The sequence below is a fragment of the Caretta caretta genome, chromosome 10 (genome assembly GCF_965140235.1).
Source record: "Caretta caretta isolate rCarCar2 chromosome 10, rCarCar1.hap1, whole genome shotgun sequence".
Classification (NCBI taxonomy): Eukaryota; Metazoa; Chordata; order Testudines; family Cheloniidae; genus Caretta; species Caretta caretta.
In genome coordinates this window covers 46314707-46338910 of record NC_134215.1, presented here as the reverse complement: position 1 = coordinate 46338910, position 24204 = coordinate 46314707, and the positions used below count along the sequence as shown (strand labels likewise).

Below are 24204 nucleotides of genomic sequence, written 5' to 3'. Positions count from 1 at the left end.
TCCTATGGGTAGGCCACTTGGAGTTGGGGTTAGGGTTCCTATCGTTAGGGCTCCCTGCCCTAGAGTTAGGGTTCCTATTGATAAGGCTCCCCATTCTAGGGTTGGCCTTCCCATGGGTAGGGGTCCCCTCTCTAAGGTTAGGTCTCCCATGGGTAGGGCTGTCCGCCCTAGGGTTAGGGTTCCTATGGGGAGGCAAGTTGGAGTAAAGTTTAAGGTTCCTATTGGTATGACTCCCTTCCCCAATATTAGGGTTCCTATGGGTAGGCCTCTTGGAGTTAGGGTTCCCAGGGGTAGGACTCCCCACCATAAGGTTAGGGTTCCCATGTGTAGGGCTCCCTGCCCTAAGGTTAGGGTTCCTATGGTTAGGCCACTTGGAGTTAGGGTTAGGATTCCATGGGTAGACCACTTGGAGTTAGGGTTAGGGTTCCCATGTGTAGTGCTCCCCGCCATAAGGTTAGGGTTCTCATGCGTAGGGCTTGCTGCCCTAGGGTTAGGGTTCCTATGGGTAGGCCACTTGGAGTTAGGATTAGGTTTCCTATGGGTAAGGCTGCGATTCCCAGGGTTAAGGTTCCCATGGGTAGGGCTCTCCCACCTAGGGTTAGGGTTCCTATGGGTAGGCAGCTTTGGAGTTATGGTTAGGGTTCCTATCGGTAGGCCACTTGGAGTAAAGTTTAAGATTCCTATTGGTACGGCTCTCTGCCCTAGCATTAGGGTTCCTATGGGTAGGCCTCTTGGAGTTAGGATTAGGGTTCTTATGGTTAGGACTCCCCACTCTAGGGTTAGGGTTCCTATGGTAGGGCGCTTTGCCCTAAGGTTCGGGTTTCTATGGATAAGGCTTCCCACCCTAGGGTTAGGGTTCCTAGGGGTAGGGCTCCCTGCCCTAGGGTTGCAGTTCCTATGGGCACGGATCACTGCCCTAGGTTTAGGATTCCTATAGGTAGTGCTCCTGACTCTTAAGCTTTTTAAGGGTACGGTTCCACGCCCTAAGTTTAGGGTTTTCCATGAACCTCCAACATCTATCCCTGTATGAAGGTTGTCTTTTTTAATGCTTACCTATGGGCTTTTGTCACCTGCCACCTTTGAACCTAGTTTAAAACCCTCCTCGCTAGGTTGTGCAAAGATGCTGTTCCCGTTTTTGGTCTGGTGGACCCCAACTCTTCCCAGCAGACCTTCTTCCCAGAACAACATCCTGTGTCAAGGAAACCGAAGCCCTCCCATTGACACCATGTGCACAGCTATGCATGTGTGTGTCTCTGCCTGGGAACTTACCTTCAACTGGAAGGATGGATGAGAACATAGTCTGCACCCCCAATCCTTCACTTTTGCACCCAGAGCCCTGTAGTCACTATTGATCTTCTCAGCGTCATACATGACAATACCATTAGTGCCCATGTCAGTGTGGAGTAGAGGTCAGAGGGCTGGATAAACCTTGGCAACCTTACCGTAACATCTTGGACGTGGGCACCGGGCAGGCAGCACACCTCCCAGGACATCATGTCAGGGCAGCAGAATATACAGTGTTGCTAGTGCCAGGGTGAGACGTATCACACACATATAGATGCCTGCTGCAGTCCTGCTTGTGCAGGCCACCCTGATTCCTGCATTTGCTGTGGTTGTTTGACTTGTAATAATACATACAATGCAATTTGCATGACTACATCACGGCTTGCCCATGTGAAATAAGAACATCAGAACACCAAACTGGAAGGGACCTCATGGCTCACTGAATCCCACAGGCAATCCGTCATGTAATCCTGTTTAGAACCTTGTCAAGCTCCATTTAAAAACCAGTCAGTTTTCTTGCCCTCACTACTCCTATTGGGAGGCTGTTCCAGAACCTCACTACTCTGATGGTTAGAAACCTTCTAATTTCCAGCCTCAGTTTATCCATGACCAGTTTATATGCATTTGTTCTTGTGCCAATGTTGTCCTTTAGTTTCGGTAGCTCATCTCCGTCCCTGGTGTTTCCTCCTGATGTATTCATAGAGATCAATCAGATCTCTTCTCAGCTTTTGTTTTGCTAGGCTAAACCAATTTCAGCTCTTTTAGCCTCCTCTGATAATATAGATTCTTCATTCCCCTGATCATCCTAGCAGCCCTTCTCTGCACCTGTTTCAGTTTAAAATCAACTTTCTTGAACATGAAGAAAAGGAGTACTTGTGGCACCTTAGAGACTAACCAATTTATTTGAGCATGAGCTTTCGTGAGCTACAGCTCACTTCATCGGATGCATACCGTGGAAACTGCAGCAGACTTTATATACACACAGAGAATATGAAACAATACCTCCTCCCACCCCACTGTCCTGCTGGTAATAGCTTATCTAAAGTGATCATCAAGTTGGGCCATTTCCAGCACAAATCCAGGTTTTCTCACCCTCCACCCCCCACACAAATTCACTCTCCCACAAGTACTCCTTTTCTTTTTGCGAATACAGACTAACACGGCTGTTACTCTGAAACCTTTCTTGAACATGGGTGATCAGAATTGCACACAGAATTCCAGATGAGATCTTACCTTGTACAATGGTAATAACACTTTCCTATCTCCACTGGAAATATCTTGCCTGATACATTTTAGGATTACATTTGCTTCTTTCACTGCCCCATGAATTGGTGGCTCATCATTAAGGCTACGATTTAGTCATGGAGGGCACAGCAGTCACAGATTCCATGACTTTACCAGACCTCCGTGACGTGTCAGCAGCTGAAGCCAGGGCTGGAGGCAGGACTGTGCGCACCTGCCCTGCAACTGGGGCTAGAACCAGTACCCTGCAGCCCCTAAAATCAGGGACAGGTCACTGGCTGTGAATTTTTGTTTATTGCCCGTGATCTGTCCATGACTTCAACTAAAAATAACGCTGACAAAATCTGAGCCTCACTCATCATCATCCTGCCATCGACTAATACACCCAGGTTTTTCTTCTCCTCTGTCGTTTCCAACTGATGAGCTCCCAGCTTCTAGCAAAAATTATTGGTACTAGTCTCTAAGTGCATTACCTTGTACTTTCTTCTATTATAATTCATCTTGTTTCTTTTATTTCAGTCCTCTAGGTCATCCAGTTCTTCTTGTGTGATCCTTCTCTGTGTTGATAACACCTCCCCACCATGTGTCATCAGCAAATTTCATTAGCATACTTCTGCTTTTTGTGCCAAGGTCACTAATGAAAATATTAAATAAGATCCGTCTGAAGATTAGTGCAGTGAGGGGCTCCACTAGTAACCTCCCTGCAGCTTGATCATTTCCCTTTCAGCACAACCCATTGTCATCGCCCTTTTAGCCAGTTCCATACCCACTTTCCAATTCTTGTACTAATCCCCATAGTCTCTATCTTAACTAAAACTGGTTCCCTTCTGGCGCTGTATCAAATGCTTTTCTGATGTCTAGATAGATTGGCCGTACCCTGCTTGGAATTCATCTTGGAGCACGTGGCTGGGCAGTGAGGCAGAGTGAAAGCAGAGACTGCTGTAAGCTGGGGCTGTCAGGTGCGTGGGGTGTCAGGTGCAGGATCTGGGGGAGCTGAGAAACAGAACAAGGAGTTATTATAGTAATTCAAGTCTCCATGGCAGTAATGAGAAAATGTTACATTCCCCTCAGTTTTGGAATACCATTTGCATGGTCTCCTCCAGTCTGGGGAGAGCTTGGATCTGACAAGGCATTTTCCACCTTACTTCCCCTTTGCATGAGAACTTCTGCTGTTGGTGTGGTGGATGGGCATAGGGAGCAGGGCTTGTGGTTTGGGCTAGGGAGTTTGAACTTGGAAGCAAGATGTGGGCAGCAGGGTTTGGGGGCGTTACATGGGTAGGGGGCTAGGGGTTTGAAGGGTGCAGGTTATTAATTTCATGGGCACCTTTGCAGGCAGTCCTTACATTGCATGATGTCATCATGAGACGGGCAGAGAAGGGACTTGCTCAAAAAAGTGATGGACCAGAATGGTCTCCCCAGAATTGCTGAAAGATTAGGGCATAGTGGGGGCACCCATATCCTTCCACTCATGGCCCCTCGTTGATGTCTCTATGGTCCGAGAGTGCTGTTCAGCTTGCCCAGAAGAGTCCCACTCCAGTTAACCTGATCCAGCCCCTCAGACCAGGACTCTGTCTGATGGGCTACAGAAGCCAGCATGTGGCCAAGCACTGTTGGGAGTGGTGACAGCTTGGGCCAAGTAACCCAACTCTGATATGCTCATGGAGCTGACTCATTTCAATTTATTGAACTGCAGTATGCAAATTAGCTAGACCTGAGCTGTTGATAGAGCCCTGGCTCTAGGCTACAATCCGAGCTATGAGATACAACCAGAGTGAATATCTCAGTATGACTCCAATCAAGTTTCTTCAGATACAGCCTACAGGCAGGATTTCAGAGAGTTTCAGTAACTACAAGGGAAGTTTGAGGAGTTGGCTATTCTGCTATTAGGATCATTTGGGACAAAAAATAGACTGACATGGAGAGCTAAATTCCCTTATAGACCCATTTAAGAATGAAATGTAATTCCTAAATGAATTAGCTAATTAACCTGTAAATTCTCAGACAATTCATTCTGTGCCCAAAGAGTGAATGCTGGGATTTTAGGAGGATACTTTGTATTCTTCCTACATAGCTAAGAGGTTGAATCCCTGCTTTAATTGAACAACTCAACTCACCCTTAACTATTAGGTTGAGTCCAGGGTCAGATTAAGGAAGGGATGGGCAAACTTTTTGGCCCGCCACATCTGGGTATGGAAATTGTATGGCGGGCCATGAATGCTCACAAAATTGGGGGTTGGGATGCGGGAGGGCTCCAGCTGGGGCTGTGGGCTTTGGGCTGGGGCTAAGGATGAGGGGTTGGGGCTGTAGGAGGGTGCTCTGGGCTGGGACCGAGGGGTTCAGAGGGCGGGAGGGGGATCAGGGCTGGGACGCGGGTTTGGGGCACAGGAGGGAGTCAGGGTGGCAGGCTCTGGGTGATGCTTACCTCAAGCAGCTCCCAGACACAGCAACATGTCCCCTCTCCAGCTCTTATATGGAGGCGTGGCCAGGCGGCTTTGCATGCTTTCCTGTCTCCAGGTGCTGCCCTGTCTCCAGGTGCTGCCCCTGCAGTTCCCATTGGCTGTGGTTCCTGGCCAATGGGAGCTGCAGGGGATGGCGTTTGGGGTGGGGGCACCGTGTGGAGCCCCCTTGCTGCCCCTACACATAGGAGCTGGAGCGGGGATGTGCCGCTGCTTCCAGGAGCCGTGCGGAGTGGAGCAAGACCCTGACGGGCAAGCCCCAGACCCCACTTCCAAGAGGGAGCGCAAGGCCCTGATTAAAATATCTGGAGGGCCGGATGTGGCCCCCGAGCCATAGCTTGGCCACCTCTGGATTAAAGCATAACTAGGGCCCTAGCTCATGGAGTGACATGATCATCTCAGTTTCAGTTTTTAATAGTTCCTAGCGCCCATGGTTGGGAAAGACTATTAGAAAACATGACTTTAAGGTAACTGCCGAGTCTGCAGAGAGCTTGAAACAATAGCGCTGAGGGGGGTCTGCCCCATTCATCTCAATGGGGTGTTAACTCTGAGGCCTGCTGCTCTGGACAGCCCCACCAGCAGCATCACCCCAACACAAGACTCTGTGTGGCAGGAGAGAAAGAGCGCAGCAGATGGCCCATCCACCCCAGCAGATATGCCCTGGCGGCTGGAATAAACACTGACGGCCTCCCCTGCTGCTGCCTCTGTTTCTCTTGGGGGAAGGAGGTCCCCTTCCACCAACCCTCCAAAGGAGGTGTGTGAGACCACAACAAAGTCTGGGCTGGAGGAGCAGAGCTATGGGGCATCCCATTTTTGGAGGACCCTAAGGCCCCAGATTGCTTTAAACTAGCCCTAGTCACAACCAGTTCCTGAATCATCTCCAGATTCTGGTGATTCACGCTTCCCTTTGTTGTTCCCATGATTCTTAGGGCAAAGTGTGATGCAGTTGTCTCTGGTTGTTTTTCTTGCTTGGCTCTCCCATCCCTTTTCTGAATCCACACAGTCAAAAAGTTGCAAAATAAAAGTACTTTAAAAAGAGAGATGACAGTTTCTCCCCTGTTTAACCTAATTATCTGGCAGCAATGCTGGCTTAGCTAGAGGGCACGGCAGCTGTTTGTGGTGGGCAGGAACAGCAGAGAGGATGAACTTGTAGGAGTTGTGGAGAGAAAGGAGCAGTACTATGACTAATGGCTGCTATTGCTCCTTTAAGAAATACTGAGTTCTGGAAGGAAATCTGAGAGCTGATTCATAGGCAGGCTGTACTGCTGTCTGGGAAGTCCCCTTCCAGGGAAGCCTTTGGCAGGAAAATTTGTTCACTTTGTCTATGATCTCTGCTTGCGTGGGACCAGTGCTGGTAGCAGATCTGTTTCCTCGGCTAACGTGTGTCTCACCAGGAGGGAGGAGACACACTTGCACTCAGAGAAGTTTTTCCCCAGTTTCACTTTCAGGGCTTGGACTTGTTTTGGGATTGGCTAGTGACTCAGCCTGTTGTGCTGCTGTGAGACTCCTCATCAAACCACTGCAGAAATGAGGAAGTGCTGGATCACTGTACACCCAGGAACTGTCCGAGCAGCAGGTTGCAAAAAGTGACTCTCCCGCAGGTTACAAAGCCGAACACCTGGTAAGTTACCTGGCGTTTTCCCCAGGGGAATCACCGTCCTTTCTGACGTCTGTTGCTCTTTTTATTTTCTTTTGTGGTGAAGGTAGAAAGAGGCACAAAGGAGGCTTCTTTGATCCCCCATGCAGCCTGCCAGCCTGGAAATTGCCAGCTAAGCTGGAGTTTGCTTTGGTGACAGTCACAAGACTCTATCTTTCTACCAAGGGGCTGAATGGGGCCTCTGGGCAAAGTTTTGAAGCTGCACATCTAACAGGAGGCTGAAGAATGCTGGTATCTTCTGAGCTTTAAAAGGGATGTGAAAGCATTAATATGTGAGAAATGATATTTTCATTTATCGGGTGGAACCGCAGTCACACATGCTCTGCTGGGGCCTGAGGCAGGGCGAAAGCTACAGGTCTGGTTTTAAATATTATTCTTAGGATTTTCTAACTAGCTAAAGGAATGTTACTTTCAGCTATCTATGTCACCTGGCATTGTCTAGAGCAAATTACAAGGAGTGGTAAAGTAATGTTCCTACAGATTAGAAGGATCCCAAACACCACCTGTCATTGAAACGAAAGATTTTATTTTCTCAACATACACAAAAGAGTTGTAGAGGTTCAAAAAGCAGCTTGAGTAAAGCTCATCCATAGGCCACAACCCTGCAAACTTGTAGGCACATCAGTAACTTCATGTACATGTACATCAGTGGTTCCCAAACTGGGGTTTGGGAACCCCTGGGGGTTCTTAGAACGTTACAGGGGGTTTGCAAGAAAAAATTCACGAATGGCAGCCAGAGGACTCCGGGCATTGGAGGCAGCAGGTGGGACCTGGTTGCAGGGCAGACAGCCCGAGCCCCAGGGAGAGCGGGGCCAGGCAGTTGGGGCTGGCAGCCCGAGCCCCAGGAAGAGCGGGGCCAGGCAGTTGGGGCTGGCAGCCCAAGCCCTGCCCCCATCAGCAGGGGAGCTGGCCGCCCGAACCCCAGCGCTCCGCCCGGGGCTGGCAGCCCGAGCCCCAGGGAGAGCAGGGTCCAGTAGTTGGGCTGGCAGCCCGAGCCCTGGTGGTCAGCGGGATCTGCAGCCCGAGCTCAGTGGAGCTCAGTTGACCGGGGCAGTCAATGGGGTCCAGGAGCAGGAGCCCCACGGAGTGCGGAGGAAATTTAAACTTAAATCCCTGGAAATATTCATTTTTAGGAGGAGGTTCACGAGATTTCACAATTTAGTGAAAGGGGTGCACAGGCTGTTAAAGTTTGGGAACCACTGATGTGCATCATCCCTTTGAGTTCATTGAGACTATTCCAGTGTGTCAAGTTATTCACATGCCTTAATATTTGCAGAATCAGAGCCATCGTTTGTTTCATGTGCATGTGTGATCTGGCTAGGTACTTGTTGTGGGCCCATCACCATAGCATCTGAGTACCTTAATGCAGTGATACCCGTGGCAAGACTTATCCTACAGTGAGGCTTACAGTTCTCCTGGTAAAGTTCATATGTTAAAAGCCACGATGCCAATGACAGAGGATTTGCTTCCTATGGATGCAGTGCTGAGCACAGCTGGGGCTGGACTTTAGTAAGATTCAAATGTGAAAGTGAGGCTGCGGCTCAGAGTCTATGCTGGGGTCCTCAACCCCCACCCCACCCCCCCCGGAATGTTGGTGGAAGGGATCCACCTAGAGAGGTTGGGGCAGCACTCACAATTTATCCCTGCTGCCGGGATGTGTCGGGGTGGGCCAAAGGGGAGCTCTCAGAAATGTACAGAAATCATCAATGAATAAGAGATTTCTGTGTGTTTCTATTCTGGGGACATGCCACGTGGATCTGTGGTGCTACCGGCAGCAACCACTGTTATCGTCACATTGCTGCTCATGTCACACGGAGCCACGCTCTTCCCTGAAGAGCTTCCCCTGCAACCAGGGAGTTCCCCACTCCACTGCATCTTCCTGGAAGCTGTTATCACTGCTACCATATCCGACCAGCCCTCACTTGCCACGCAAACTGTGTCCTCATGGCAGTATGTGTTGTGGGTAAGCCAGGAGATCTGCCAGCAGCAGACACCCCGGCACAGCGAGTGTGTCAGGGATGTGGCCAAAGTGCCGGTGCAGAGAACTCCTCCACAGATCAGACAAAACAGACCTGGGACTGGGGAGTGCATCTGACTCCTTTGCAGTCCCCCATCCCTCTCAGCTGGATTCTGACCCTATATTGCAGGGTGGAGGAAACAAAGGGGGAGGGGAACAGGTGGGGCAGCAGGGAGTCCTGGCTCCCAGTCCTCCAGGGCTTGTCCTGTTGAGGTTTTTGAATGGCAGAGGGATGGAGCTGGGCGGGGAGAGGGGAGCAGGGCAGAGATTGTGGGGAGCGAAATGGGGATAGAAGCAAGGCTATGGGGGGGATGAGCAGGGGGAAAGAAGCCCTGACTACCCAGTCCACTTGTTTGGATGGTTCCCTGATGTCCCTCTGTCCAAGCTCCAGAACTACCAACCCTCCTTTAGCATCTGCCCCCATGCTCCCCTTGGCCGATATCAGGCAGCCTCCCCACTCCCATTGGAGAGCACAGGCCCTGCTCCCTCTGCACAGCTGTGGTGTCCCCTCCACCTCCAAGCCTGGCACAGTTCTGGGGAGCCCTGGCTGCTCTCAACCCCTGCATTTCTGGGTTCCCTAGTTCCCCACCCTGGCACATTTCAGACTCATCCCTTTGCCCCATCCTCCAAGCACAGCACACTCCTTACCCAGGAAAGCTAAGGCCCCTGACATCCTGCAGTGCCCCTACCTGCCCCTCTTCTACTTTCTCCTGCCTGGGGGGGTGAGGGTAGAGGGAGCATGTGTCTGCTTTTGTTACCCCAGCATGCTGCTGCAGCAACAGGCCACCAAAGGAACAATCTATGTGCCAGTTAGTAAGGACCCATGGTGCGCAGTTGGCTTGTGGGCCCTTTATGCTGAGTAACATGGCAACAGCCAGCTGCCTCTCTGCTTTGGTATGCTGGCATGTGGGCCAGAAGTTTCCTTTCTCACAAAGACCCTCTGCCTCTTTCCAGGGAGGTGCTGCTTCCTAGAGGGACAGTGGCCAGGGAGCGAGGCACTCAATTGCTGACGCCTATGCCCATAGAAGACCAAGCTGCTGATTAAGCAATGCCAAAAGGTGAGCAGCACTCAGCCATGTTGAGGGGATAGGGCTCCCTTCACTATGATCCATAGTAGCTATTTCTCTCTTCTGCCCTCCCCCAAAGCGTAACAGATGAGTTTAAATACACATCTGTATTGCCGTGCTGCAGGTGTGGCACACAACTATGGGTCTCACTCTTTGGTGCTTTTCCCAAAGCCCCAGCTGCTGGAATCATGTGATTACGGGAGAATCTCAGCTTCCATTTTAAATAAGAAACCAAGTTTCTACCCCCTTGGTTTGCAGAGAAAACCTGGGCAATGCGTGCCAGGAACCCTCCAACACCAGAAAGCAAAGAAAAATAACACAATGTGTTTTGTTGAAATCTCACAATATTTAAAATCATCTCATGTTTTCCAGGGCTTGACTCACTTTTTTTAATGTTTGGGGTTGACGCTACTGTTATTTTTCTCCCAAAACTTAACTGACCCTTAATGATGGAGCCACCATTGGTGCTTCCAGAAGAGCTGGTGTATGGTGCTCTGCTCATTAGCCAGGTGTAATGGAGCATTTCTGCAGGCCATCTTTATTAATGACACCAGATGTGCAGTTGCTACTGTTCAAACGATCAATATACAAATTGTACAGCTCTGGGTGCTGTAGCCCATAAGTTTAAACACTGTAAAAGTAGTGATGGCAGCACGCTAGACCCCAGCCGCTGAGGAGGCATGCCCAGCAGTTCTACAGGTGAGGAGCATCAGCCTGAGCAGATGGACACATCCCCTTCCAGAGCTTCTCAGCACAGGGCAGGAGCACCCTTCGGATGGTGCAGCATCATGTGTCTGGCCAGCTGAGTGAAGTGGCACAGAGAGGGATGAGCCCAGGGCCCAGCTTGCCCCCATGGAGGTGGCTTCTCACCAGGAGTCTATGGTGTCTCAAGCTCAAGAACTGCTTGGGGCACAAGATGAGGGAGGGCTCCAGTCACCACCCTTCCCTTCCAGCCCTTGCAGGGCCAGGGCTCAATCTAGCTCTACAGATTGGCCTGGCAAAAGAACGCCCTGCATCATACTGGGCCATCTGGCCATCCAACTCGAGGGGAAACAGGTTGAATATTTAGGGCCCAGAGCATCAGGCCACTTTGCTGCTCCTCTCTCTGATCCCTTGGTTGCCATTACCACTCTGCATCTGCTTCTCTCTAGCTATTGTGATCACTGAGCAGCCGGCCTCCACCTCCGTCCCTGTCGGTTACTCCCTCACGCTGCGATGTAGGGCCACAGCCTGCACCTCCCCACAGTACCAGTGGTTCTACCAGTGCCAGGTAAGGCCAGGGGAAAGTATATCTGCGACTGCAAGACAGAAGCTCCCCTCCCCACCCCAGCCACTGTGCCACACGCATCAGTTCCGGGGATGGGCAGAGAACCGCCCTTAGCCCTGTCAGTGCAAAGCTGCCATGTCTGAAAGGCTGAGTGGCCACGAGTGGGGAGTGGGCTGGATCCGGGGGCCATCTGCATGGGCTGAAGGAAGATGGTAGGAGCAGCAGTTGCCACTCAGACTGGTGTGTGACAGGGCAGCCTGCTGATCGTTCATGCTAGCACTGTCTGTAAAGAAGCTGGTAGAGAACAGAGAGGGGCAGAGGGTTAGCGGGAGAGCTGAAGGTAGAAGAAACAGTGTGGGTGGAGGTGCAGGAGCAGTTTAATGAGAAATAGATTTGTTTAGCAAGGAAGGCAGCAGACCTGGAGGAAAAAGAGCAGAGAGGGAAATCCCCAGCTGCTGGCTTTTTTCCAGAGGTGCTCAGCTCAGGGAGAGGCGCTTGCCCGGTGAGAGTAAAAGCCTGGGGGTGGGGAGGAGACCATGGAGTCAACAAGAGCAAGAGAGGCCAGTGTGGTTGAAGGAGGAGTCAAAGCAAGGGAGAGACTGGTGGGTTGTGACAGAGGGAGGGGCTGAAGAGGAATGAGTGGCACTGAGGGATGAGAAGGAATGCAGGCACTGGGAGAACAGAGTGTGGGAGTGGCAGGGTTGCCTGTGTCTTGGGAGGGATAAACGCATTGGCCCAGTAATTGTGGTCAAACAAGGAAGCAGGGAGAGGAAGGAGCACTTAGGACGGAAGAACCCAATGCACAGCTACAGACTAGGGACCGAATGGCTAGGCAGCAGTTCTGCGGAAAAGGACCTAGGGGTGACAGTGGACGAGAAGCTGGATATGAGTCAGCAGTGTGCCCTTGTTGCCAAGAAGGCCAATGGCATTTTGGGATGTATAAGTAGGGGCACAGCGAGCAGATCGAGGGACGTGATCGTTCCCCTCTATTCGACATTGGTGAGGCCTCATCTGGAGTACTGTGTCCAGTTTTGGGCCCCACCCTACAAGAAGGATGTGGATAAATTGGAGAGAGTCCAGCGAAGGGCAACAAAAATGATTAGGGGTCTGGAACACATGACTTATGAGGAGAGGCTGAGGGAGCTGGGATTGTTTAGCCTGCAGAAGAGAAGAATGAGGGGGGATTTGATAGCTGCTTTCAACTACCTGAAAGGGGGTTCCAAAGAGGATGGCTCTAGACTGTTCTCAATGGTAGCAGATGACAGAACGAGGAGTAATGGTCTCAAGTTGCAGTGGGGGAGGTTTAGATTGGATATTAGGAAAAACTTTTTCACTAAGAGGGTGGTGAAACACTGGAATGCGTTACCTAGGGAGGTGGTAGAATCTCCTTCCTTAGAGGTTTTTAAGGTCAGGCTTGACAAAGCCCTGGCTGGGATGATTTAACTGGGAATTGGTCCTGCTTCGAGCAGGGGGTTGGACTAGATGACCTTCTGGGGTCCCTTCCAACCCTGATATTCTATGATTCTATGATTCTATGAAGGGAGGCAGCAGAGCTGGAAGGACTGTAAGCAGGGCCTGTGAAGTCACTTAGGGAGGAGGAGCCAGGGGGACAAGTTATAGCCCTCCAAGGGAGAGGGCAGCGAGAGCTGGACCAAGCCAGCTTAGAGGAGGGAAAGGTGCGTGCAGGGGAAGCAGGAGGGTATGAGACAAGGCACAGTAAGGTTCATTGGTAGGCCAAGTGACTGTGCAGGATGGCAGCCTCTTCTCTTGGGCATGCAATGGGAGACCAGGAGTCTCTGCTCTCAGGGCCTGATTCTCCATTGCCGGGCATCTGAAGTCAGTGCTGCACCCAGGCACCCCGCTGCTCACTGCCACAGGGGTAAGAGCCTGACTCTGAGTCTGCACAGGCAGCAGGTGACAAGGGACCAGATAGCAGAAAATCAGGCCTGCAATGTTGATAAAGCAGAGCCCGGCACAGATGCTGAGAACAAGGTGGAATAGCGGCACTGCATCCCCTTGGGCCTGGGCCTGCTCCACCCTCCCCGTGGGCTGCTCTGCCACACTTGCCATTAACATCTGATTTCAGATTAAAACATTGGAAACAGCCATTCTCCCTGCGAACCCCCTCCACCAACATGCAGACGTGCACACGCACACCTTTCCCTTCTTTGGCATTCACATCCATCTCAGACAGGCTTGTTGTGCAGTCCCCTGCTCACCCCAAATGCTCATCTTGGTGCAGGAAAGAAACCCAGTTAAATGGGGCAGTTTGTCTCAGTCATCTTTGCTGGGACGAATCCTGCTGCTAGGACAGGTTCGACAGACACACACAGGAGAGCAGGAATACGAGCCCCCGTCTTTGCATTCACAGCAGTGCAACCAGCAGGATGCATCCATGCAGCCTGGGAATCTCAGCTCCATTTTCCTACCTGGCGATACCTGACTGCATGCTCCGCCTTCTGGCTCATTCTGATCCATTCTGTCACCAGGACAGGGCTGCTTCAGCCTGTCCTACTGCTTACACAGCCATGGTGTAATAGAGCTGGGTCCATTCTGGAGCTGGCCAGGTTTGGAACCAGGAGGCTAGGAAACCAAAAACAAAGAGAATGGGGGGAAGTGGGATGTGTTTGCTTATTCAGACCCATGGTGCATCAATGGCAAGTTGCTGCTGGGAGTTGTCAAATGAGCTCCTCTCCCCTGTACCCATCTCTGCATCATCCATCAGTCTGGTTAACAGGGCTTGAAGCAAGGAGGTTCTCCCAGTCTCTGTGGTAGTGTCTCTCTCCAAGAGCCTGCTGGTGCCTTTGGGTTACAAATGTACTGGTGAAGAGAAAGGACTTTGTGCCATGTCCACAGGTTGCATTTTCTTTTCAGTCTGCTTGCTGCCAGATTGTGGGGGCCACGGAGCCAGATTTGCTCATCACTGCAAGGGAAACCCGACTGTACATCTGCCGAATCAATGACCTGCACAAAAACGTCACCTTCTCTAACTGGGTGAGAGTAGAGGTCCATCAGCATATTACCAAAGGTACACACTTTTCCTTCTCCCACACAGCCCGCATCCCTCTAGTGAGCGCTCACCTTCCCTTAGAACACAGAGACCCTCCAGAGGATATCCTCAGTGGAAGCATTCTAGGCCAGTCCATCACTTGATATCAAGGGAAAGCAGGCTCTAGCAATGTGATCCTGCCAATGTGTCCAAGTCAGACAGCTGTCTCTGTGCTCCCAAACCATTTAAATCAGTGTCCTTATCCCCTGAGTGTGGGGCTCTGGATTTCCATGTCTCCTGTTTATAACACTCATGCCAGCACTCCCAGACAGTGTTACCCACTGGGCTTTGTGCCTGTGTTCATCAAAGGGACTTGGATAATAGGAAGTCTCTGAAGCTATGAGAGAGGGAGCAAAATTAACACTCTGAACTCACAGATAAAGCACAAATGGGTTACTAGTTAGTGTCTGCCAGATCACAATAGTGAACAGGATGGGTGGCTCCTTACACATCTATGAACCATGTATAGGGAAAAAAGCCATGTAATCATGGGGGACTTTAATTTGAGGCACATATGCTGCCAGGACTAAAACATCCCTGGAATTTCAAAATATAAGAGATGACAATTTCCTAACTCAAAAAGCATTGCAGCCAGGAGGATGAAGTTCTTTATTGGACCTCGTTGTAACAGATAAAGAGGAGATGATCACAGGACTAAAAATTAATGATAGCTTAGGTACACGTGTTCATGACTTGATCACATTTATAATGTGCAAACAGAGTAAAGTCCAGACCAATAATATATATATTTGGTGCTTGGGCCAATTTCCCAAAGCTGAAAACAATTATGAGCCAAATGAGCTGGGAGGAAGAATTTAATCAGAAAAATGTGAATGATAGTTGGGAATCATTGAGAAAACCTTACTAAATCCCCCAAAAGCCATAATCCCACAACTGAGGAAGAAGGCAGTATCAGCCTGGTTTAAAGGGAAGTGAAGGCAACTGTAAAAAATAAGTTAATATGTAACAAATGGAAGAAAGAGGAAACTGATAGCAATGAGTATAAATCAGAAGTTGGGAATTGTGGAAAACCAAATAGGAAGCAAGAGGACACAAGGAGAATTTTATGGCCAGCAGAGTTAAAAAGAGTAAGAAGGAGTTTTAAAAATATATTAGGAACAAAATGAATCCTGAAAGTGCTATTGGTCGAGTACTAGCTGGAACTGATAGAATTCTCAATAATAATGCTGAAAAGGCCGAAGTGTTCAATAAATACTTCTATTCTGTATTTGGGGAAAAAAGTTGACGCAGTCTGGTCATATGGCCATGAGAACACACTTTCCATTCCACAGGTATCTCAGGAGGATGTTAGACAGAAGCTACTAAAGTTAGATATTTTAAAATTAGCATGTCCAGATAACTTGCAACCAAGAGTTTTAAAAGAGCTAGCCAAGGAGCTTGCTGGACCATTAATGTTGATTTTTCATTGTCCTGGAGCACTGGGAAAGTTCCAGAAGACTGGAAGAAAGTGAATGTTGTGTCAATTATTAAAAAAGGTAAATGGGATGACCTGGGTAATTACAGACCTGTCAGCCTGATGTCGATCCCAGGCAAGATAATGGAGCAGCTGATACAGAACGCTTAATAAGGAATTAAAGGAGGGTAATGTAATTAATGCAAAAGTTTGGTTGTTAAAGATAATAACGTTGACATAAAAGACTTCTGTAAAGCATTTGACTTGGTACCACCTGACATTTTGATTAAAAAAGTAGAATGTAAAATTAACATGGCACACATTAAATGGATAAAAACTGGCCGACTGGTAGGTCTCAAAATGTAACTGTAAATGGGGAATTGTCATGGAAGGGATGTGTTTCGAGGGGGGTCCTGCCAGGATTGGTTCTTGGCCTATGTTATTTAACATTTTTATCACTCTCTGGGCAGAAAAAAACCCACCACCGATAAAGTTTGTAGCTGATACAAAAACTGGGGGAATGGTAAATAATGAAGAGGACAGGTGAGTAATTCAGACTGATCTGGATTGCTTGGTAAACTGGACACAAGCAAACAATATGCAATTTAATAAGGCTAAATGTAAATGTTTACATCTAGGAGCAAAGACTGCAGACTCTGATTAAAAAACACACTGCATAGTGGTAGACTGTAGCTTGATCTATTTAGTTTAACAAAGAGAAGGTTAAGGGGTGACTTAATACAGTCTAAGTATCTACATAGGGAACAAATATTTACTAATAGGCTCTTCAGTCTATCAGAGAAAGATCTAATACCATCCAATGGCTGGCAGTTGAAGCTAGACAAATTCAGGCTAGAAATAAGGGGTAAATTTTAGGGCTGTCAAGCAATTAAAAAAAATTAATAGTGATTAATCATGAGATTAAAAAAATTGCAATTAATCCATTTTAATTGCACTGTTAAACAATAATAGAATATCATTTATTTAAATATTTTGGATGTGTTCTATACTTTCAAATATTAATTTCAATCACAACAGACTACAAAGTGTACAGTGTCACTTTATTTTTGATGACAAATATTTACACTGTAAAAAATAGCCTTTCAATTCACCTTACACAAGTACTGTAGTGCAATCTCTTTCATGCAAGTTGAACTTACAAAAGTAGAATTATTATTATTTTTACATAACTCCCTTCAGCTGAGTGAGCCCCTGTTTGCAAGGGAGGGTGGATTTTACCTCAGGGACTTGGCCTGAAGCAGGGGAGGAGAGGTGGGTGCAGGGAGGCTGAGCTCACCAGGCCCCTATTCTCTATAGCAGTGTTTCTCAAACTTTTTGTGCTGGTGACCCCATTTGTACTTAAAAAAGAATTGTGACCTCCTACTTTTAGCTTCCCTAGGGGCTCCAGGATCCCAGCAAGCTCCTGCTACCCTTGGGGCAGAGGGCTCCTGGTTGGTGCTTCAGCCCTCCCCCCAGATGCCTCCCTCCTCACCCAGATCTATGCGATTAACCCATTAATTTTGTTTTCAGTTAATTGCAGGTGTTAACTGTGATTAATTGACAGCCTTAGTGAATTTTTAACAGGGAGGGTAATTAACCATTGGAACAATTTACCAAGAGTCGTGGTGGATTCTCCATCACTGGCAATTTTTCAATCAAGACTGGCTATTTTTCTAAAAGATCTGCTGTAGGGATTATTTAGGAGCAGTTCTTTGGCCTGTGCTCAATAGGAGGTCAGACTAGATAACCACAGTAGTCCCTTCTGCCCTTGGAATCTATGAATCCCAGGCATAGTTGCCTTTAAATTTTGTGTGGAAGATGAGCATGACTTAGAGCCTGGGGTACCACTGAAGGTGGTGGTGTGTTTATCTTGATGGAAGGTGGGTGTTGCAGACTGTGCTATGAGCTGTTTTGGGAAGGTGGGGTGGGGTAGAAGGTGTAATTCCAGAAACTGCATGGTGGATGGAGAGGGCTTGCTATGGGATAGCTAGTGAATTTGAGAGGCCTGGCATGCCTTAGAGGGGAAGGGAAACACATGGGGAGAGTTCACACTTCTGGGTTTTAGCTCAGACTCTTGCTCTGAGGAGCCATTCATCCTCTTTCATCATGCTGTGGCAAAGAAATGTGCTCTAATTCAGTTGTAATGTTGCTTGCCAGGCCTGCTCCCTGAGCTGTGGCAAGGAGAACCCGTCATAGTCCTCAATCCCACTGCTCCAGAGGTACAGGTGGGCAAGCCACTCCAGCTGCAGTGTGCCGCTCTGGGGGTGCCAGCCCCACACTACCAGTGGTACCACAATGGGACCCCCATGAAGCATCAGAAGAAGAAGAAACTCTTGGTAATGTTGTCTTTAGGCGGTTCATAAGCTTTGGCTCAGTGTAATGGTGCCGGGAGGGGAAGAGGGTGTTTATGACTGGGCTTTGAGCATGAGAGAACTGCCCCCATCCCAGTCAGCCACTAGAAAGCAGGTGTGGTTCTTGGCATTTCATCTACTGCTGGCTTGGAATAGGCATGAAAGACCTGTGAGTGACAGATATCCTAGTGTCATTATCACCTTGGTTACTGGAGCCACAGGTGACTCTGCTTTTCTCCAGCCATGTGGGACATCCCTCATAGCTTCCAGGGCTTTAGTTTATGCAGTCAAGCAAAATTACATGCAATGTCACTACTCCCTGCTTCTTTGACCTTAGAGAAACCATCTTGAATTGAGTCAGGTTTCCCTGCAAAGCAGGCTGTAAGCTCTTTGCACTGTTTGGGTCTCTGCGGTTGGGTGAGCAGAGCCCAGGTACCCCCTCTATCTCTTGGGTGGCTGTGACTTGGCAGAGGCTGTGTGTGAGTACAGGAGAATCCTAGAAAGGAATGAAGGACTTTGCCAGACACCGAGGCGACAATGCACAGCCCTCCCAGGGGAGCAATAGAAATGGTCACTTTAAACAGGACACATTGGCACGAACTTGCCCCCAAACCACTCCTGTACATGGAGAATCTGAGCATGGGGGTGCTGCACGGGGTCTGCTGCTGCACCTCCTCCTGGTCACTCTGGGGATTAGCTGATTCCCAGTCTGATGCCTCCATTCCGCCTCTTGCCGCACACCCTGCCTTCTCTTCCTGGCTCTCAGAGGGGCAAGATGCTCTGTGTTTGTGGTTTAGCCCTCTGGCCAAGTCACATGTTCTCGCCTTCCAGAGTGTCAAAGTTTCTTCTTATGAGCAGGCTCAGGCAGCCTGCCCATTCACTGCCCAGCCAGTCTCACTTCTCCAGTAGCTGGCAGGGGAACCCAGGCCTGCCTTCTACTCCATCTTAGCGACCTTCTAATCAGCAGCCATGGTCTGTTCTATTCTGGCCCTTACTGCTTCTTTCCTAACCTGCTGGCTCACTCTCCCCCTCCCCCCCTTGTGGTTGCCAGCCCCAAAACTCCCTCCTCCCAAGGAATGAGTGTAGGCTACTTCAGCACTATAGCTCCCAAACAACAGTCTCCCTTCTTCCGGAGAGTGACTACAGCCTCTGGTTTCCTCTCAGCTACTAGCTTCCTGTCTTTATAAACCCCACCCAGCTAATTCCTCCTCAGCTGGGCCCCCCCCTCATTATTCGTCGGGATTACTTAAGCCACTTGAAAAAAGAAAAGGAGTACTTGTGGCACTTGATTCACCTCAGTTATGGCCTGTCTGGTTAATTAGCCCCTTCTTAGCCTACATTAACTCCTTCAGGGCAAGTGTGGGGTGAACACTGCATCACAGGGCAGGACACTATCCTTTCTTTAACCCTTTTGGAACCAGGCTCTCTCGACAGATAAGCAGAAGTCGCCACTATTTTGGGGTGACTCAGTTACTGCGTGCCCAATTTAAGAGACATTTTGGGCCTGATTTTGGGAGGTCCTGAGCAGCCAGGAGCTGTGGGTGTTCAGCACCTCTGGCAAGTAGGTTGGTCTCCTGGGTATTCTGTCCATTCCATGTAGTACAGGTTTAGGATCAGGCCGTCAATGCACCTCATTGTCCTTCGAGTCTGAGCAGGAAACCTGTCATTAAAGCTTGCAGATATGCACGAATCTCCCTACCAGTGGCCCTGGAACACTTTTTATAGTGGGGATGCTGGAAGTCAGCAAAACTGCAAAGCAGCGGTCCCCAAAGTTTTTACCTCGCGCCCCCCCCCGCCTTACCCCTGTCTGTACCCCTCCCTCCCACGCCCCGCCTCTAAAGCTCGAGCTGGGAAAAGGGCCAGGGCTGTGGGAGGGGGGAATGCAGACAGGGTAAGGGAGCCAAGGGGGGCAGGGGCGGAGCTGGCAGCTGGGACTCTGGGCACAGGGCTGGGAGCAGAGCCTTGGGCATGGGGCCAGGAACCTGCATGCGGGGCCAGGAGCAGAACCCTGGGCACAGCGCCAGGAGCAGAGCCCTGGGTGTGGGACCGGCAGTGGGGCCCCAGGTGTGGGCCCAGGAGCAAAGCCTTGGGCATGGGGCCAGGAGCTGGGACCCCACATGTGAGGCTGGGAGCAGAGCCCTGGGCGTGGGACCAGCAGCCAGGATCCCAGGTGTGGGGCTCGGAGCAGAGCTCAGTGTAAAACCTGCAGCACCCCCCACATCCCTAGTTCCCCCACCTATGCTCCCCGCTGCAGAATGTGGCTGTGATCGTGGGTCTTAGCGGGGCAGGATGGGCTTCATTTGAGGCGTTAGTGTGGGACTCAGGAGATCTGCATTCACTCCCTGGTTCTGCCATAGACTCCCTGTATGGATGTGGCCAAATCTCTGTGGTCCTTGTCTATATGGACTGCAAGCTCTTTGGGACTCATACACTATGAGTAAGGCTGCGAGTTTGTCACGAAGGTCATGGGAGTCACAGATTCCGTGACTTTCCATGACCTCCGTGACTTCTGCAACGGCCGGTGCACCTGGCTCAGGGGCAGCTCAGGCAGCCCCTACACCAGGGACACCGGTGCTGATGGGGCAGTCTCGGGCCCCCGTGGCACCCCCCCAGCAGCAGAGTTTGGGTGTGAGAGGGGGCAGGGGGTTGGGGCATGGGATGGGGTGAGGCGGGCTCTGGGCGGCACTACCTGGGGGGCTCCCTGGAAGCGGCGACATCCCCCTTGCTCAGCTGCTAGGTGGAGGCGTGGCCAGGCAGCTCTGCATGCTGCCTCCACCCAGAGCACTGGCTTCACAGCTTCCATTGGCCAGGATCCGTGGCCAATGGGAGCTGCGGGGGCGGTGCCTGCAGGTGTCTGCGCCAGCACCCGCAGGGGTCTTGAACTGTGCACCACCGGATGGCCTCCCTTCCCCCTAGCCCCGGCTGCGCTCCCCTAGCACCCGTGGGGCCCCTGGGCAGCTCCCCCCTCCCCCCCCCCAAAAAAGTTTTATTCACTGGTATTTTTAGTAAAAGTCATGGACAGGTCACGGGCCGTGAATTTTTGTTTACTGTCTGTGACCTGTCCGTGACTTTACTAAAAATACCCGTGACTAAAATGTGGCCTTAACTGTGAGGCCTGATAAGTAATTGTGAGAGGCTTTGGGGCAATGGGTACTTGGCAGCTGTAATCTGGGGACACAAAATCCAGGTGAAAACGATTTGATGTTACTATCAATCTCTTCAGATCAACTCTGCGAAGCTGAGCGACTCTGGCACGTACCTTTGCTGTGCAGCCAATGGCCAAGGGGAACGCTGGACTGATGCCGTGGAGATTCACATAGGTGAGCAGATCTAATTCACAGCCTGCTGTGTTACAAATGGGTGTTCAGTTTGAAAGATATTAGGAGAGGCTGGATGTCAGAGCAGTAACCTCGGGGTGGGGATGGGGGGACGAGTGCCATGGTGTTATCTCTGGGCCAGCGTCAGTGTGGCCGATGTGGGTAAGTGTAGGACTGAGCACCATGGGGTTGGGTGATCCAGCATGTGGGCTTTGACACTGACTCCCTCTCTGGCCTTGGGTGAGCCAGTTCAGCTAACATCAGCAAAAGGGACTGGTAATTCTGTGAGTCCAACTTTAGACTCTTTATGCACGCCTGAAAACAGGCATCCCAGAAATCAGCGGCCACTGTCAAAACTTTGGCGTTTAACTTCTCTGACTCAGTTCCTGATCTGAGAAATGCGTGCGATGCCTATCTACTCCTGCGGTCCTGGGCGGATGAGGCAGGGTTTGGAGTAATATCAGGGGCAACTCTTGCTGAACCGAGAATGCTCTTTGTAGTTGTAGCAACTCGACATCCCATAGGCCGCAGAGAATTCAGAGGTGTCCTGGCAACGCCTGTCACAAAGACAGCCTGTAGAATGGTTTCTCATGCCCAGTAAAAACCTTGACTTGAAGCAGTGGCCTCAGTGGAGCAGCGCCAGCTCACTTGAGCTGAGAAAGTAGCTGTCTACCAGCCCCGGCTCAGAGCAGCGATAATGGCATTCCTGGAATTCCATGAGAAGGGGAGAGTTTTAAATTTAGCCCAGGAAGTGGAATCTATAATTATAAGGGTGTGGGGGGGTGAATAATGTCTGTGCTGCCACTAAGACAAGGAGTGTGGCTCTTTTCCCGTAACAAAAAGATCGAAATGCAAAGGGTTGCCCTCCGCTTTTATCCTGCAAGGCTCAGAGTTACATACAGCAGTCACATGAAATTCCTTGGTAACCCCAGAGAGGCTGTGACATTGTCGAATTAACCAGAGAACTGAGCTGGGTCTAAGCAATTCATTCACTAGCCCTGCAGATCTACTCTGCCCAGAGAGCTCAGGTCAGGAGCACAGCTGAACGCTAAGAGCTTGGCCATGTGTTTTCTGTCAGTATCAGATTAAAACAATGAATGGTTTCTAAGGAATCCTCAGCAGTGTCATCGAAAAGCTGTTGCATTATAATGTGCTGCAAGATTCTCACTTTGGCATTCTTGGGCTGCGGAGATGTAGATTTCACAGCTCTTATCCAGAATAATCTTGGATGAGAAGGATTGTGTTTGCACTGCAGGAACTAATCTTAGGAATCTAGCATACCACACTAGCAAATGCTGAACACACACAGCTGGTAAAAATGTCAGGGATACATATGCTATAGGGACATGGAAGTCAGTAGGCCCGATTCCTGGGACTGGCCGAGATGTGCTTGTCTTGGAACCCGGGAGGGTGGGGCAAAGGCAGGGGCGCTGGAACTGGGGGGGACCAGGAGGGCCATGCCCATGCATCTTTTAACATGAGCATAGTTTGGCAGGCAGGGGGCTGCATTGCCCCTCCAAACGGCAAGACTCGGGCAGGCACAGAGTGGCACCGGCAGAAGCTGTGCTTCATGGCAGGGGAGCTGATAAAGTGATCAGCTCTCCCCGCTGCCAGTGGCCCCAGTCTCTTCCTGGTGGGGGGGGGGGGGCTGAGGTGGGTCTTAGCCCCTCCTCACCATGAGGCCTGGTCCCTCTCCGTGGCCCCACCCCTGCTCGTCCTCTTCCCCCTGAGGCCCTGACCCCTGGCCAGGCCGCAAGCTGGAGCCGAGCAGGGTAAGAGCTGCCTAGGGAGCCCAGGCCACTGTGGGGAGCCCTGGACCTTCCACCTGTCCTGGGTGGGGTGCTAGTGTGCCGAGAGCAGCCCCTGGTCTGTGTCACCACCCCATAACAGGGCCTCAGGGGGAAGAGGAGGAACAGGGGGTGGGGCCATGGAAATGGTTGGGGCCTCAAGGGAAGACGAGGAGCAGGAGTGGAGCCTTGGGGGGAAGAGAAGGAGCATGGGTGGGCCACAGAGAGGGGCGGGTCCTCATGGGCCCCCCTCTTCCACCAAGGTTCCATTGCTGTTGGGTAGCTCCCCAATTGTGGAGAAGTCCAGGGACTAGTTTGTATCCAGTGTAACTCAGAGCATCCTCACCACTGAACTGGCCATGCCCTAGCCACACACCTGATGCTGGCCATGCCTTTTGTCTGGGGTTTGAGGCAGTGGTGCCATAAGGATGGCTATGCCAGATCTGCACTGGCTCGGGACTCTCCCATGCTGGGGGAGTCCTTCGCTAGTCTGTTCAGCTAGCTTTACAGCCCCTTTGCAATGCAAATGGGCAGACTATGGAAGCTAGCCCAGTATCTCCACCTTCTCAGTAACTGGTGGAGCCGTCACAGGGTGCAGGATGTGGTGAAACAGAGCACTGCACGAATTCAAACAAACTGAAACAAGTAACAGCTGCCCTAACCTACACGACAGAGCCAGTGCCCACAAGATACAGACGGCCAGAGGGAGATGGGGACAAATGGGCTATTTCCGAGGGAAGTGGACGGAGTCGGTCCCCTCTCCCCATATAGAATTGGAAGAGTCACCACCCGACATGTTCAAACTCATGAGTCAGCTCCAACCCCCACCCCCGCCAAATCATGAGATTGGCTTAAAAATCACTTATAAAATAATTTACAAAATAATAAATGTGGTGGTGACTGAACGCACCCCTGTATTCACATCCTACACGCTATGGTAATAATCTCTGTACAAAATATGCCTCGTGAGGTATCATTTGAAAACTAATAGCTCACTGGTGTGTGTCAGCGAGTGAGGTGTGCTGTCCTGCTGGGTTCAGATAATCATTCCAAACCACATGGCAAGTAAGATGGGTCACCAAATAGGCAGGCCAGTATTTGTCAACCAGTGGGTCACACCCCAGGTGGGTCACTAAAGGCAGTTGCGGTGGGGGGGGAGGGCACAAATCTAAAGCAAAGAAAATCTCACTCTCCCGCTCTCTGCCCCCCTTTACCCTGCATGGTCGAGTGCTCTCCATCAGCCTCTCAAAACACACACACCATTCAGTTATCTAGGTTTATCTTTGTTAGCACTGG

General features: G+C 50.4%; 1 protein-coding gene across 3 annotated transcripts in view; it reads left to right on the top strand.

Annotated features, from left to right (window-relative positions):
- The first annotated feature begins 6278 nt into the window (after window positions 1-6278).
- The window catches only part of LOC125643605 (mucosa-associated lymphoid tissue lymphoma translocation protein 1), a 69651-nt gene continuing 51725 nt past the window's right edge, over window positions 6279-24204 (top strand). For 2 of the 3 annotated variants that reach the window (XM_075132950.1, XM_075132949.1), the window contains exons 1-6: window positions 6279-6603; window positions 9611-9714; window positions 10875-10993; window positions 13865-14018; window positions 17611-17789; window positions 21028-21124. In XM_075132950.1, coding sequence (XP_074989051.1) covers window positions 9705-9714; window positions 10875-10993; window positions 13865-14018; window positions 17611-17789; window positions 21028-21124 — 559 coding nt within the window. In that variant the 5' untranslated portion in view covers window positions 6279-6603; window positions 9611-9704. The remainder of the gene's footprint in view (window positions 6604-9610; window positions 9715-10874; window positions 10994-13864; window positions 14019-17610; window positions 17790-21027; window positions 21125-24204) is intronic. The other variant, XM_048866535.2, reaches the window with a different exon arrangement.